This window comes from Euprymna scolopes, chromosome 2 (assembly GCF_053919585.1).
Source record: "Euprymna scolopes isolate OS-2025 chromosome 2, ASM5391958v1, whole genome shotgun sequence".
Taxonomy (NCBI): Eukaryota; Metazoa; Mollusca; class Cephalopoda; order Sepiida; family Sepiolidae; genus Euprymna; species Euprymna scolopes.
The window spans coordinates 35832524-35849106 of NC_136483.1; the positions used below are offsets into that span (position 1 = coordinate 35832524).

The 16583-nt window shown below is 32.9% G+C and overlaps 1 protein-coding gene across 1 annotated transcript in view; it reads right to left on the reverse strand.

Annotated features, from left to right (window-relative positions):
• Positions 1–1728: 1728 nt before the first annotated feature.
• LOC145291039 (uncharacterized) overlaps positions 1729–16583 on the reverse strand; it is a 132555-nt gene continuing 117700 nt past the window's right edge. The window contains exons 7-10 of the mRNA XM_080136547.1: positions 16121–16177; positions 8697–10221; positions 6536–6627; positions 1729–2538 (exon numbers count right to left, since the gene is read on the reverse strand). Coding sequence (XP_079992673.1) covers positions 2417–2538; positions 6536–6627; positions 8697–10221; positions 16121–16177 — 1796 coding nt within the window. The 3' untranslated portion in view covers positions 1729–2416. The remainder of the gene's footprint in view (positions 2539–6535; positions 6628–8696; positions 10222–16120; positions 16178–16583) is intronic.

Genomic DNA, 16583 nt, shown 5'->3' on the forward strand with positions numbered 1-16583 from the left:
TTTCAATAATTCTTAATAAAAAAAAAAAGAAGCTATTTTCAATAAAACGTAATAAAAAGGGGCACATGCATAGGGGATATACACATACTTGAGAGGAAATAGCGAAGGAACTATTTTGCCTCTTCACCGGTTCCGGTAGCAGCCACGCGGAAAATTAGGAAAGACGTTAGCTGATTATAACATGCTAAAGCGTACCTACGTTATATTTTTTTTTTACTATTTTTGCTAAAATATGATTTTAAGAAAAAAAATTGGCTTTGGATAAAATGTTGAAACCAATATCACTATAATTTACGCATTTAAACTAATAACTTACCATAAACGCTACTGCTGTGTTATTTCATGACGTCATAAAATCTTAGTCGATTCAGCAGTCAGTATTAATTAGATTTGTAAAGTTGATTCATAAAGCGCACTATTCATTGTATATGTTTTTTTTTTTTAAATTATTATTACTATTATTATTATTATATATATCAAATCACCCCCACCTCCAAACTAGACTTGAAACCATTTTTATTTTCTACGTATCTTGGGCCATTAAAAACGAGCATCGCATGTTATGGTGGTTGTCCAGAATTCCCTTTATATTAAAAAAAAGAAAAATCTATATGATGTACGTACCCGTGACGGAAATAAAATATCATATTCCAAAAATTACGTAAATTGATTAAGTAGTTTTATTCTTATAAAGAAAATCACTTTTAAGCGAATTTGAGTTTTCTCAATGTTTCCCTTTCCCAAGAAGTAAGAATTGCTTTCTAAAATCTTGCAAGTTTGAATTATTTAGAGTTAAATCCCTTGTTCCTCCAGCCTGTTTTTAAAATGGCGTCGCGAGACCGTTGCTCTTCAGTTAAACATAGCATTTGATTTTCTTATCTTAAAATTATATTACTTGATCAATTTACGTGAGTTTTGGAATACGATATTTTCTTCACGGATACATACATTACATTTATTTATTTTTAATATAAAGAGAATTTTTGGATAAGCATTCAAATTAATAGTTTGCAAGATATTTACAATTTAAATTACGATCTTATTTCGTGTTCTTTTCTCAGTTACAGCCATGTCTTGTGAACACTCGTTTCGAGATGGGAGTGATTCTATAAAATTACCATCTTATCTAAATACCGGTACAAAAGTGTCCTACGTAAAGTTCAAAGACGGCACCAAAGGCCGATAATTGAATTATCTTTTTGAAAAGGCAGGCAATTTATAATAAAAATAAGGAACATTTTTATTTTCTCGTTTTAAACAAAGTTGAATAAGTGGCCTTCTTCATGTGATTAACCACGATGGGATAGTAATGTTGAGTCTTGTAACTTATCCCCAGTAATTACTGCCTTCCACAGTTGTTGTTATCTGGCCACGTTTTTGGCCAACTAATCCTCTGGCCTTGGTTAGGATTGAAACCGAGATCTTCAAACAATGCTCACCTGAAACCATAGAAATCCAACGTCTCTATCCACTGCGCCAATGCATTTTGTATTTCATAATTCAACGAGAAAGTTTTGCTGTTAGAAATTTAGAAGAGATATAATGACCGTTCAGAAATAAAGTAGGGAGGGGAGGGTCACCATTTTACGTTAGATTTATATGGAAAGATAAACCCTCTGTTGAAAATTAAACAAGTAATTATTTCAGTTAATTTTATTAGATTGTTTGGAAAATAATGGCTGATTGTTTTTGACGCCTTTTCATTTTAATATAATTTTAAAGGATTAATTTTTTTTATATAAGTTGCTATTTTTTTTACTGTAGTTTATGCAATAGTTTACATGCCTTATAATTGATGATAAATTTAGAAAAAAAAAAGAAAAAGAAAAAAAGCTTAAGCATACAATTTTTAAACGTGTAAGCATTTAATAATGAAAAGAAAAAGAAATGTGTATAACTGTTTTTGCGAGGAATGGACAAAAATGCTGGCCCATGCAGTCGCCAATATCGAAAGGAAATTAGGAAACGGTTCACTAATGATCGAACAGTATGAAGGTTGTTTAAGAAGTCCCTAATGGTAATCATACTCTTGTGAATGCAGAAGGCAAAGGAATTGTTGAACAAAACGCACACCAAAACCCCACAGAAATGTCTAAGGCACTGGATGTCAGTATTTCAACAGTGTTGGACAACTCTCTAAAGCAAATTAGTAAGGCGAAGAAGCTTGATACACGAGTCCCGCATGAACTCAGTACAACTAACAACTTTAGATAATTTGAGAAACCGATATTATCCCATCGCAAATATTTCTTACCGGCAAACTAAAAACTCCTCAAAAATAGTTTTGCTAATAATGCTAGTTATATGTACGTTGGTTTTTGCCACGGTTTTTGGTAGTTTCATATTGTTGGACAATTGGTATACAAACTGTTACTTTTTCATCCATTGGGGATTGTAACAGATCGAGCAACAGTGTTCAGTTTTTCTTTTTTCCTATAAACACGACTCTTACGGATTGTCTGAAAATAAATTCGACAATTTCGAACATCGTCAAAACGCTGGCACCGATAAATAATCCCATAGAACCACCAATGTCACCTAGGTAAAGAAAAAAAATAGATATCAATATTTTGCTTGAATTAACGATGGTGCGCGCATCGATATATATAAATATTGGAGTGGTTTCACGATAGTTTTTTAACGTCAGCTTAGAAGCATTTGTCAAGTCTATTCACACAAAAGAGCAGTGATACTGTGAAACAGCTGTCATTGATATATATATATATATATATATATATATATATATATATATATATATATATATATATATATATATATATATATATAGTTAGTTATATTTTAGTGAAAAAAGAATTCCCGGAGGGTATATTATAAGGAAACATTTTTAAAATAAGTGCGTAACAATTATATTTGTATTTTCAGAAGTTTAGATAAGATAAGCCATCGGTATCGTCGGTTTCAAACCTGATAAATGGGAACCGCTTTAGGCCCCAATATCAAGCTTTCGTCAGTCGATCTATTTCATCCGTCTATAACCGGAAGTGGAGACAGATGTATATGTTTCCACTTTCGGTTATATGAATGAAACAGCAATTTATGATGATTAGTCATAAATTGCAAAAAAATGTGTTCATGTTAGGAACGATATAAACAAATTATATATATATATATATATATATATATATATATATATATATATATATATATATATATATATCGCTTCTTTTTTGGTCTGATGAAGTGGCTTCTTTGAATTGAGATTCCACTGAAACATGTATGCACATATGTAACTAATAATGTTTGTATAATATATATATATATATATATATATATATATATATATATATATATATATATATATATATATATATATATATATATATGTTTATGGAAAAATATGCTTATGCAATTATATTTTACCTTTTTTTTTATACCAATTAGTTGATTTATGAAGAATTGAACATTTCAACATGCTTAAAAGAATAAACTGTAAACACACACACACACACACACACACACACACACACACACACACACACACACACACACACATAACACGAGGGTCGTTCCAAAAGTAAGGCCTCCTATTTTTAACTCAAAAACTAAAGCTACGAAGACGGGAGTGTTACCATTCTATTGTGGATATCCTAACAGTATCTCTGAACACACTTGACAAGGCAGGTGAAGCTAGGGCAGTAATAATTGACAGAAAGGCCCATCTCTAACGCAATTGCGTCCAAGATGAGTATATTTGCTAAAGACATGCCCTCAATTCTACGCATATCGACAAAACAAACGCACAAAAACAATGACTGAATATTTAGGGGGAAAAAGCTTCTGCTCTGGATGGTTACATTTAATGTTACTAAGACAAAGCTGTCTTTTTCTTTAACAATTATAGGAAACCTTTCCATCCACCGATCACCATGGCTAATAGAAGCCTGCCTGAAAGTATGACATTTAAACTCCTTGGCCTAACATACATAGATAGCTTGAATTGGAATAAATACATTGAAGGTAGCTGCAAGTCTGCTGCAAAAAAGGTGGGCTACCTCTACCGAGCTAGTAAATTTTTACCCTTGCCAATATCTATAGAAAGTCACCATTCGTTTATGAATGGACTATTGTTATCACATTTGTATCGTGCGATGGCAACTAGTTTCTCACTCTTGGACAGGGTAAAAAAATAGCGTCTAATCTAATTGGTCTACTGAGCATCAGCCCCCGTTCCATCACCACAATGTTGCATTCTTGCACTTATTTTTACAAGTGCACTTATTTTTTACAACCAGCATTTTTTTTTTACTTTAATAGCTTTTTATAAAATTTGGGGAATGTTTATAAGTTAATATTTAATAACTTTTGTTAAAATTTCACAAAAATTGGAGACACCTGGATTTTCATAAACAGCTTCAGCTCCGTTTTTACCGTATTTGAAAATTATATTAAATATAGCGTAGACTTAGCCCCTTTAAGCAAAGCAGCTGTGTTCTAAAATTAAATGACCGATTGATTAGTTTAGGAGTGAATCCTGGCCATGAAATATATAAGCATATAAAAATGCCAAATTTCGCTCGTTAATTCGAACGAAATCGGTAAAGTTTCCGTTTTTGACGATTTATCCCTGTGTTTAATTTGTTTTTCCTTTTGTCTTTTTTTCGCACACATATACCACCTACAATATATATATATATATATATATATATATATATATATATATATATATATATATATATATATATATATATATATATATACTGTGAAAGCAAAACCAAGACTTCAAAAAAAGTGTTGATGGCAACAAAAAGTGTATTTCATTTTATGTTACAATTGTTTCCATGTCCAGTCGACAATTTCAAGCATTATATCGTTTGAAAATTTTCAAAAACCAGCATATCTTCAGACTTTATGAATAAACACACTTTTGACAATAGAACATTTTTGAAGGAAAAAATTCACTTAACGGGAAAAACATGTGAGAAACATTTACCTTTGCGGTAGCTACGGAAAAGCTCATTTATATATATATATATATATATATATATATATATATATATATATATATATATATATATATATATATGTTTAGAGGTACAGAATGTAAATAAAGTTTTAAATATAATGGACGGAAGTCTCTCGAGAGCTCTTTCAGGTATCATCTCATCAGGAGAAAATCGATAGCGTAAAAATCATAATACTATGTCGAAAGTAAAGAGTTCTGAGGGGGAACTATTGAATGTGCCAAAAATTACGGGGACACTAAAATAAAGTTTATTATCGTTTATAAACGATTAAAATAATGGCACAACGAGGGGGAAAAAACGGGGGAAAGAATTCACAGTTCCCCAAAGAGAAACAATGCGTTAGATATTTCTTTCTGTCGGCACAAAGAAGGTTTCCGCACCGCAATAGAGACATACTCCAAAATCTTTAAATGGTTTCTGGAGTCCGCTCTATGTAGCACCTCGAACCATTCAATTTTATATCTATCGGCACAGCACGGGTTGTCAACCAAATGCTCGCCAATAGCAAAGTCCAAGGTTGCAGAAAGAGGGAGACTACCAGGCCCCATCCTCCCTTGTCTGATCTTCGATGGAACATGCTGGTTTATATGAGTCAAAAGATGCAAGGATGTTCGCCCAACATAACCAGCATCGCACTGGCATTTGAATTGATATACAATATTGCTATTTTGGATGTAAGGCAAACTATCCTTGCGAAAAGAAGGAAATGCAGGTCTTGTAGTATATACCAAACGCAAGGACGCAGAATAAAAGTAGTCATAAATACTTCTGCGAATCTGTTTGGAAAGTCTGTTACTCTTTCATAAGTATAAGTATATATATATATATATATATATATATATATATATATATATGTGTGTGTGTGTGTGTGTTTTATTTTTTTTTATTACCGTTTTATCTGCTTAGTTACACATGTGACGGTTACCGAATCATATTAAACGATCTAGTAACTTCATCAGACATTACAGAAATGATTATTATGATTGGAAAAGTGATATTAGAAGTATTGTATTGAGCACTTTCTTCAGGTTTTTACTAATTATAATTTTTGCTAAATATATATATATATATATATATATATATATATATATATATATATATATGTATATATATATATATATATATGTATAGAACTGCCAACTGTCAACGCAATGGTTCTATGTTCAATTTTTTAACTAAAAAACTAAAAGTTGAAGAGCTACGAACACGAGAGTAAGACAATTTAAATGTGCAACCTTTTGTGCTCCAGAATTTATTTTTCTACATAGTCACCAACATTCTTAATGCACTTTTGCCAGGAATTCAATGACACATTTCTGCTTCTGACGCTCGTGCATGATAGGGGTTGTTTTTTTTAGAGTTTCACATCGTCATTATCTGCAACTAAACTATGAAACATTTTAGGTCATGAATGTATAAGTTGAGCCATCATAACAATGTAATTTGCAGTCTTCTCTGGTCCATTCGGGCGGAACAAAAATAGGAGAATTACTTTAGGAACGCCCTCGTATATGATAGAGATGGGAAAGAGAAATTCAAATTTTACTTACAGAAAAGCGAAAAGATATCATAAGCAACTTGCTGCGTGATCTGCTCATAGCTGAGTTCGCGATAGAAAATGGCAAGCTCTAAGAAATTGTCCCTGAAAAAAAAAAAGGTTTTAAAACAGGAAAACGGTTTAGAATTATTTATGCAATGATTATATTTGCGTCGGGAATATTTATTTTTTTCGTTGTAGACATGACAAAAACTTCCTGCCTCATATAACTCGATAAAGGAGTATTACTCAGAAATATCGTAAAAATTAATAACTGCATCGAAACGTTTTTTACTCATTTTTTTTTTATCATTTTGTTCTGGCTAGAAATAGGGGCCTCTTACCAGATGCTAGACATTCACCCGTTATCTCAGACATTCAAACCAAGAGATTATTTTAAAGCTTTAAGCCGTCCCGTTAAGAGCAATTATTTACAACTCTCTTGAATTTGTTTCACCGGTTATATTTACAGGTTTTTTAAAATTCTTTTTTATGAGTCCGATTGTTCTTATCCTGGCATAGTTGTACACTGCATGATTATTATTATTTTTTTTTCATTTTCACACACACACACACACACACACACACACACACACACACACACACACACAAATATAATCTCCAGCCCATGGATATATATATATATATATATATATATATATATATATATATATATATATATATATATATATATATCAAAGAATGAGAGTTCATATAGAAACGTTGTTTCAATTTGAATAAAATAAAATACGCATCAAGTGCGCTTGAAAGCCAAATCACAACGTAATAATATTAGGAAAATAAACAAATATTTTACTTGTTTGAAATTTATTACAAATATATTTCGGAGGTATCCTCCATCTTCAGTGTGTTGTTTTTTTCTTTTTTTCTTCCTTGCCATGTTGTGAATTTGGAGAAAGAGATCTATTTGTAAAGAGCCACGCGTTGTTTCTAGTGGTTGTATTTTGAAATGTTTGAACTGTGCGTAGCCAACGCGAGAATAACGCCAAAGAATGAGAGTTCATATAGAAACGTTGTTTTCAAATCTAATGCGGAAATATAAACTGATCCATGCAATAATTGCAACCAGATATACGCTGGTTTTTACTTAAATTTAAGAACAGGCTTGATGAACATAAAGTGATATAAAAATGAGCAATTTCCTAAACGCACTTTTCTCTCATACATTACAATGTGAGCATTCTTTGAACTTCAAATAAGCTAGACTCATTAAGTTCATTTTAAATAAATCTCGCCGAAGATTTCAATTTTCTTTTGTGCCTATACGGAGTGATTGATCTAATATCCAATCAGAACTCTTTGCATGGAGGGCGCTTCCGCTGAATTGTTTACACAGTTTTTTTTCTCCGCTTTCCAGCGAGTCAAATTACAAACATCGACATGAGCACACGTGCAACACGTTTGTCTCGACAATGAACGTTGTGGAACTTTTCCTTTAACTTCAAATTTGTTCATAACCTGCTGTTGTTGATGGAGTAAAAACATGAATAACCCTGCAATAAAGTAAATTTCTTCCTTCTACCTTCAAGTTAATGGAAATTGCTTATCGATTATTTTACAGATTTGATAATTCTTAATAGTTCAGAACAAAATAAAAAAAAAACATATTTCAAAATACCTTTTGAAAATTATGACGTGCATTTCATTGAACTAGGGGCGGATGATTTGAAATAAGTAACATTTTTAAAACTAATTTATAATAAAATAAAGAAATGAAATATGATTAGAAAAATGTCACTATTGCAACTGGATGAGTTCAAATACAAATTATGTTCCAGTCGTAGAAACTGAAATACAGATAATAACAAACGAAATTACTTTTAAAACGCTATTCTGGATTTCTGTTATTAGCCGACTATATATTATTGGGAATATTAACGCATGTTTGTTGCCAACACACATACTCACTACTCTAATAATTTCTTGCCTCTTGAATTCCTTTTCTGATTCCCGCTTCTCGGCTGTACCAACATGCAGACATTTAAATGTAATGTGAACAAGCATTTTGCTGCACAACTCCCCACTTAGAATGCCTCCTTACAAATCTGGATTCTAATCACAGTAGCCCGTTACGTCTCGGTGGCAACATGCCTTGCTTCGGGTGCATAAAAATAAGAGAAAAAATTATAAACAAGATGAAGTAAAACACTAACCTGAGAAAAGCTGTGTCCATTTTCAAGGATTCTTCAAATTCCGTCATATCTATAATTACATTTTCTAAGCAGTAAAGAAACATTCGATCAGTATTACCGACCAGTTCTCGTAGATCATTCTCATCTCTTGCCTTTCGGTGCTGGTCGAGAATCTTCGTTGTTGTATCTGCCACGTCAGCCAGATAGTCAGTCCGGTTGATGAACGCGTAATATTCTTGCATATCGACATCGGTGAGAATATCCTTCCAGATGTTGACGCTAGCAGCAGCGAGTTTATTCCAACTGTCGAACAGTGTGCTACCTCGCGCTCGAATTTCGATAAAAAACGTCTTCATTTCGTTGATCCCTTGGCGAATACTGGCTGAAGTGAATATACCGGCCAACAATCTCTTACTGCTGTTCGCATTATTGAGGTAATCGATGGCCAAGCGGCTAGTAACCGTCAAGTTATGCATGATGTTATTTTGCAGCGATTGCAACAAAGACGCCAGGTTCTGGAGATTGAATTTCATATCGCTAGCAATAGTTTCGTATTTTTCTAGCAGGGCTGCTGTCACTAGTTCTTTTTCTTGCACTTTCTCTTTCGACCAGTCGACCGAATAAAAATAAAAGGCGCTCTTTGCGAAATTATAGTTTTTGCAAGCCTTGTTGTAGGCTTCACTGATAGTTAGCATTCGAGTCTCGTTTAGTTTGTGGGTAAGGAATGTTTCGTTCGCCAAATCAATGTACATACGCATGCTCTTATTTACTTTTTCAATCCATTCTGGGAGTTGCTTTGTGTATTTGACCGCGTATGGTGAGTGTGTCAAAGCCCTGGCAAGCAACGGTCTCGGTACAATGTAATCATTGTGAGCCCTGGGAGTGCTTTTGTATTTGTAGCGGAAGACGGGCGTACCATTCTGGAATGCGCCTAAAAGCTCAGTATAGTTCCTCATTGCTTTTTCTCCCTTCTCGATATTCGCATAGCAACTGTTTTGAATCATCAAAAACAGAAACTTCCGCACCTTTTGGTCGGTTATGTCATAGCCCGCCAGTTCTCGGAGTCTGGCCTCAATGACGAAGATGAAGTTCAGATAGTCAAAGGCCAGATATTTAAGTGTGCGTTCCTCCATCGCTTCGCGGGCACGGAGGAAGTTCTTCTCCACACAGTACGTTTGATATTTGTTCATCCACTGTTTATTGTTAGCTTGCTTTGTCGTGTCGTTATAAAAATGAGTGAGCAACTTCACTTGCTTGTCGATACGGTCGTTGATATTCTCGTCAAACAGGCGCTTGAGATTACTGAACGAATCGGCCAGTTTGAGGATCAGATGTTTGGTGCGATTGAACCGTTCTACTACGACCCTGTTGCTAACCTCGCGCGCGTGCAGAAACTTGGCCTGAACGTCACCGGACACTATTTTGTTGAGCAACGTGTTGACTGCATAGCTGGAAGTGCTGGCATAGGACACAGACGAATCGTAGAGGATTGTGTTGCATGGAATGGGACAGACGCAGCTACGCCGGACATGGTACAGCAACTTGTCTACAATTAGTTTCAGAAGAAAATAAAACAAATAAGAGCCGTAACAAGTTTTAAAAAATAAAAGCAAAGAAAACAAAACAAGTGTTTGATGTCTTTTAGAAGTTGTGAAATGAGAATTAATTCAGACTATATGTGTTATGCCAGTGGGTAGATATTATGTTAACTAGTATGAAGTTTGATAGTGTTGCATTAAGTATATGTCATGACGATCTGGCGACGAACGGAGATGGACCCAGTGTTGCATATTAGTCTATAACATGGGTGTGTATAATGTCTCGTTTGTGTATGTGATTGTATCCTTACATTGTGTGTATCAACAAACGCGTCTATGTGTGGGAAGCTTCTGTCTTGTGCAATGTGTGCGTGTGGGTGTGCAACACATACAATAAATAGTTTATTAACATCACATTGTGCAGCGCACAAGCAAAGAACATAGCTCTCTTCGCTGTCTCCTCTTCTCTTCTCATTATCCAAGTTCATCTTCTGCCCAAAGGGACCAACAAAAATAGTTTATATATTTGATATAACTTTATTTGCGTTCTGGAGTTTGCGACGGTTACATCTTTTGATTTCTATATTATGCTAAGGTCGCGTTTCTTCCAACTTCCAAACGCGGAAATTATATCTTCCGTGCTAACGTCCAACTCTCCCAATCTGCCTCTCAACTAAAACTATACATATCGCTTCTAAACGATCTCATTACGTCATTAGTACACGTAATATTAAGATCACTTGATGTCAACACTAAATCATCTTCAGGTTTGTGGACGGACTTTGTTAACGGTGTCCACGAACCTGCTGATTTTAATACTCGAATTTTTAATCAACCTATATTTTTAATCGACTTTTCATCGACTCTATATATTTTAACTTATCGTCGTTTACTGTATATTTTAGTTTTCACTTTTAATTCTCATTTTCGCTCCTTCGCACTTTTACTTCAACACCTGATGATGATTCGTAGAGGAATCGAAAGCGCTCGTGACATCAACAATTATGGAACTTTTATTTATATTTTTGATTTTGATATAAAAACGTTATACGGAAAATTGAAAAATTAAAAAAAAGAATCATAAAGCGAAGTTTCTCCGTTGCATTTAATAATATTTGCTTGAATATATATATATATATATATATATATATATATATATATATATATATATATATATATATATATATATATATATATATATACTTTGACGTTCCTGTCTCGGGGTCAACCAAATGACCCGAATATCGTCAATGTCTAAACTCGCGACGTACGAGTTCGAAGTATTTTGACAATTTCAGCATGGCAACGAAGCACCACTCAATGAATGGAAATAAAACTGAGAATTTTCATTTTCTATAAAAGCACTCTTGAAAGAGGAGAAAGAAAAGCAAATGTTTTTTCTTATGATTAAAATATCGACAAATCGTCGTATCTCTGAGAGATATAAGCGCACATTTGTCATAGTAGAATGCCTGAGAATGTATAAAATACTATGTAAGATTATCAATTTGACTGAAAATACAATGAAAACTTGAAATGGCAACTAATAGATAATGCATAACTAAGATAAAAATACGAAGAGGTATCTTCCAACATCACCATAGTTCATAAAAATCATAGTGGCCTTAACAATATAATGAGAAAGTGCCGAGTTGGATACAATTTCACTAGTACAGATGAAAGGTTGAACCATCTTATGTACATAGACGACCTGAAACAAAGTGCAAAAGTCATCGAAAGAGATGGAGAGCGTTGAAAATCTGGAGAAACTTGATGTTGCTCAGACTCCATGGTTGTTCTTAAGGAGAAATCCTTGATGATAGCTTATGTGAAAACTCCTAATATTAGAATTTTAAATTACCTTTAATAACAAAATAATACTTTCCTACTTGTGCGTATATTTACTAGTGATGGGACGATTCCAAATTTTTTTTCGATTTTGATACAATTACCATTCCTGTTCTAAATTACTAATTCCGATTCCGATTCTTTTTAAATTTCTAAACATATAGTGACAAATAAACTCGACCTGAAACAGAAATTCTGCCTTGATGTAATGTTACGTGGTGTTACATTCAAACCTTCTCTGACCCACACGTTGTCTGGTACCGTCGCAAAGGAACAAATAAATAAAACAGGAAAGAAATAAAAATCTGGCTCAGCATTTTTCAAAAAGTGCAAATTAAATTCGTGGTTCTTCCAAAACAATGCGTTCCATTATTTTTCCAAAGTCTTTTCAAACACGCATGTGCTTTTTAAAAGTCTTTCTCCTTGCCACCTGAAGCTGGCGCTAGCAAGTGCTTTCTCGCCCTCGTATTTACACCTCCATCTTCCCTCGCTGCAACTTGCTCCTCTCTACGTGATGTAATTTTTTCTCGTGACTCAAGCTCGCACATTTTCTCATTTGCATACTGCTTTAAATACTGCTGCTGCTGCTAATATTTTCGCTATATCTATCCATCTATGCTTCAGCTGCGGCTGAGTTTCTCACATCCGTCCATACGCGCGCTGTTACATTGATAATAAATTTACATCGTATTTAGACGTTATTATTAATCTATTGATTTTAGTTTCAACTGTCATTTCAAATCAATAAATATTTATCATCTCATCATTTGCACCAACAATGGAAAATTTAGTTAAAAAAATTAAAAAGAATCGTTAGCATAGAAAACTAAATTAAAATCTTTTCTATTCTGCTTACAATACCTCACATGTTCTGATATTTCTAATTCCTGATTCCGATCAATAATAGCATAACTAATATAAACACATATGAATTAATCATTCCCACACTTTCCTTGCGGTGTGTTTTATGCTTACCTTGTCTCCTCTTACCCTCCATTAAGCCCCCTCTCCCTTTTTTGTATACGTACTGTTGTGTAGCCGTGTGTGTATAATACACACACACACACACACACACACACACACACACACACACACACACACACACACACACACACACACACACATATATATATATACACACACACGAGATGTCTTGGTCTCTTTAAATGTATCTATAATATACATAGTTCATGTTTGTACCATTACACTGGCCGTATAGTCTAGTGCGTGTATATATTCCAATGTTGTCATTTGTTAATGTGTGAGACGTGTGTTTGTTTAACGTATTCAAATGGACAGTCAAATAAATGCATGTATAATTCATATAACAGTTCACACAAAATGACGAACATAGTTCTTTGACAAACCATAAACAGATGAGCGTGAAACAGTTCTTTATAGCGGACTGGTAACTTCAATCCCAGTATGTAGTTGTGACAGTAATAACTTTTATACGTGCGTGGCGCATAGACAAAAGAGGAGCATATATATTTCATCGTTTACTTCTCTTCTGGTGGTTAAAACGCTGTGAACGAAAATGCTTCCTTCCGAAGGAAATACCAGACAACAGGTTATATTTTACATATAAGTTTATTTTTTAGTTTCCCTCGGAGTTTGCAAACGTCTCTCTAAATTTTACATTTTGCGATAAATATATCCCTTCAAACTTGTGGATCACAAAAGGAAAATTTCTTCCAAGCTAATATCTTCAGCGGTTCGAACTGAACTCAGTCAACTGACTGACTGAGTTATTTTTGCATATATCAAAACCTATTTCTTTGTTCTATTTTACGTAAGCCTTACATCAAATGTCATTTTGTTATTGTTAACTGTCAAAATTATTGTTTTGCTGAACTACACTCCAGTCCTTTATTATTATATTTTCTGTACTTAAAATATTTGACCTGGTAAATTTTTATTGCAACTCTAAAATCTGATATTGAAAATATTTTATGTTTCCATAACATTGTAATATATTGCAGTGTTGATTTTTTTGTCATTCACTCGCTCTCTCGAGTAATCTGGTGTTGTCCGGGAGTTCTTTTTAATTGAATTTTCAGTTTTGCCTATTTTGGCATTGTCTACCTTTTATTATTGAAAAGTTCTGTGAAACTGATAAGTTGGTAGAGACAGTGTGGATTTTTTCTTTCACACAAATATATATATGATAAGTAATTATTAATATACTAGTGTAAACCTTTCATTAAAAATGATGAAAAAATTATACTTCGCCAGTGTTTGCATTTCCTATTTATCTAGATGAATTAATCATCTAAAATTATCATGATGACCCCCCCCCAAAAAAAAAATATCAACCCCTGACTTTTTATTATAGAGTGATAGTTTTCTTTGCTAATTCATTGTCGACGGCGAGTAAGTTTGGCTTGCTATTTGCTTTCTCGTTTCCCCTTATCATTCTTACCATTTGAAAATTGTTTTCTACCGGGAGCTAGAAAAGGGCATTGGTTTTGCTCGCTTTTGCATAATCGGATGGAAGTGTATGTATTTATTCTATTAGGTATGTTTATATATTTAATGTAGAAGGTTCACTCCTAGACTAATTAACTTATTATAAAATTTGGAACAAAGCTTCTAGGCGTAAGGAGTCAAAATGTGGGTTACATTTAATTTAATTTAGTTTTATACAAAGAGGAGAAAATCTTTCATGAAAATTCAAATACCTCCGAAATTTTAGCAATAGGCATGAGACATCAATTAATAAATGTTTCCAAAATTTCAAAGTTAAAAATTTTTTTTGGGGGGGGGAGGCACATGGGCACAACCTCCCATTTGATAATTGAAATATTCAGATTAGTATTGAATATAATCTATAGTCATTAGACACCAATTAAGCAAAATTCCCCAGATTACAGCTTCTTTTTAAGACTCGTTAAGGTTAACCGTTAAATTTTAGACATTTTCTAGAATCATAATCATGTGATGGACTTGAACAAAAGTTCGAAAAATAATTCTGAACATAAAGTTTATTTCTTTTACAACTTAGAAAAAAAAAATTTTTTGTTTGCATCTAAAAGCGTTTTTTTTCTTCTTTAAACGGTTAGTCTGTTTGCTCTACATTTTTCACTTTATTCAAGATACTTCTAAGGGTCGACACATTTTCAATTTCATATTCGGCGACTACGAGAGAGTTCTTACGTGCAGTGACAAGTCAGCGCGATCTCGATAACAACAACACGGGAATAATGGAAAAAAAAAAAAAAATAAGGAAAAAAAAGAAAATAAGGAAAAAAAAAAAAGAAAATAAGGAAAAAAAAGAGAGAGAGAGAAAAAGAGAATAAAACTTAAAAACTATTTCTCTGACGAGAGATTTTAAATCCGAAATTTATTAGAAAATAAAACCCAAAGAAAATAAAACTTTCTTTTATTTTGCATCTAAAAGCGTGTTTTTAAAACAGTTTGACTGTTTGTTCTATATTTTTCACTATAAAGTTTATTATTATATCTTGATTTTAATCTTCGTAAGTAGACATTGATGTTGTACAAAACTGTTTTGTTTGGGTTTATTAAGAACCCTTATGTTACCTTTCACTTGAGTATTTGTGGCATATTATACATGAGTTGATGAATTTAAAACATAGTGTTAAAATAAGAAAGCCATTAAATACGAAACAAAACAAAAAAAATAAATAAAAATAAAATAACGATATAAACCTGAAACATGATCGAAATATAAATATCAAACCAAAGATAAACAATGTCAAGTATTAGATTAATTGGAAGCATTATGGCTGAATATCTTTGCTGATTAAAAAGTTGTTTTGGAGAGATGTAGAAAATAATATTTTCAAGTAGTGAATAACATTTTTCATGAATTACTCTATATTAATATTTCAAGATCTTAACTGATGCAAATAACACGACAATATTATAAGTCTATTAAAAAAATATATGGTGCGGAAAATATGCTTCCGATTAATCCAACAGTATCCAATGTAAATTACCAAGTGTTTGAACTGATGACTGATTTTGTCACCATAGTCACTTCCGGAAATTGCACTACTCAATTAAGAAGCAAAGAAGAAGAATAATTTCACTAACCTCTGTTGGGCAAGTAACATTCAAAATATTGCTTCAAGGTGCACACTGGGGGGATGCCTATTACAAAATAGAGAAAGCAAGAGAACACTTTTAATTTATTCATGATGTGGATCACGTTGAAAGAAACAAGTGTGAGTGATTGGGTTAGTAGATGTAGAGCAGTTGAGGTAGTATGGTCAGCTAGCAGAGGAAAACCAAAGAAAACATGGGAGGATATGATAAGAAAGGATTTGAAAAAAAAAAAAAAAAAAAAAAAAAGAGAGAGAAAAGTTAGTTTGGAAGTAAATTTGTAAAAGAAATACAACGATGATAATGACGATTATGATGATGATAATGGTTCATTATATTCTGAAGAAGATATCATTGACTAAAACGTCGGTTGTATGCCACAAGTAAAGAAATTTTAACAACTTGAAATCTTAGTTAATAATAATAATAATAATAGTAATAATAATAATAATAA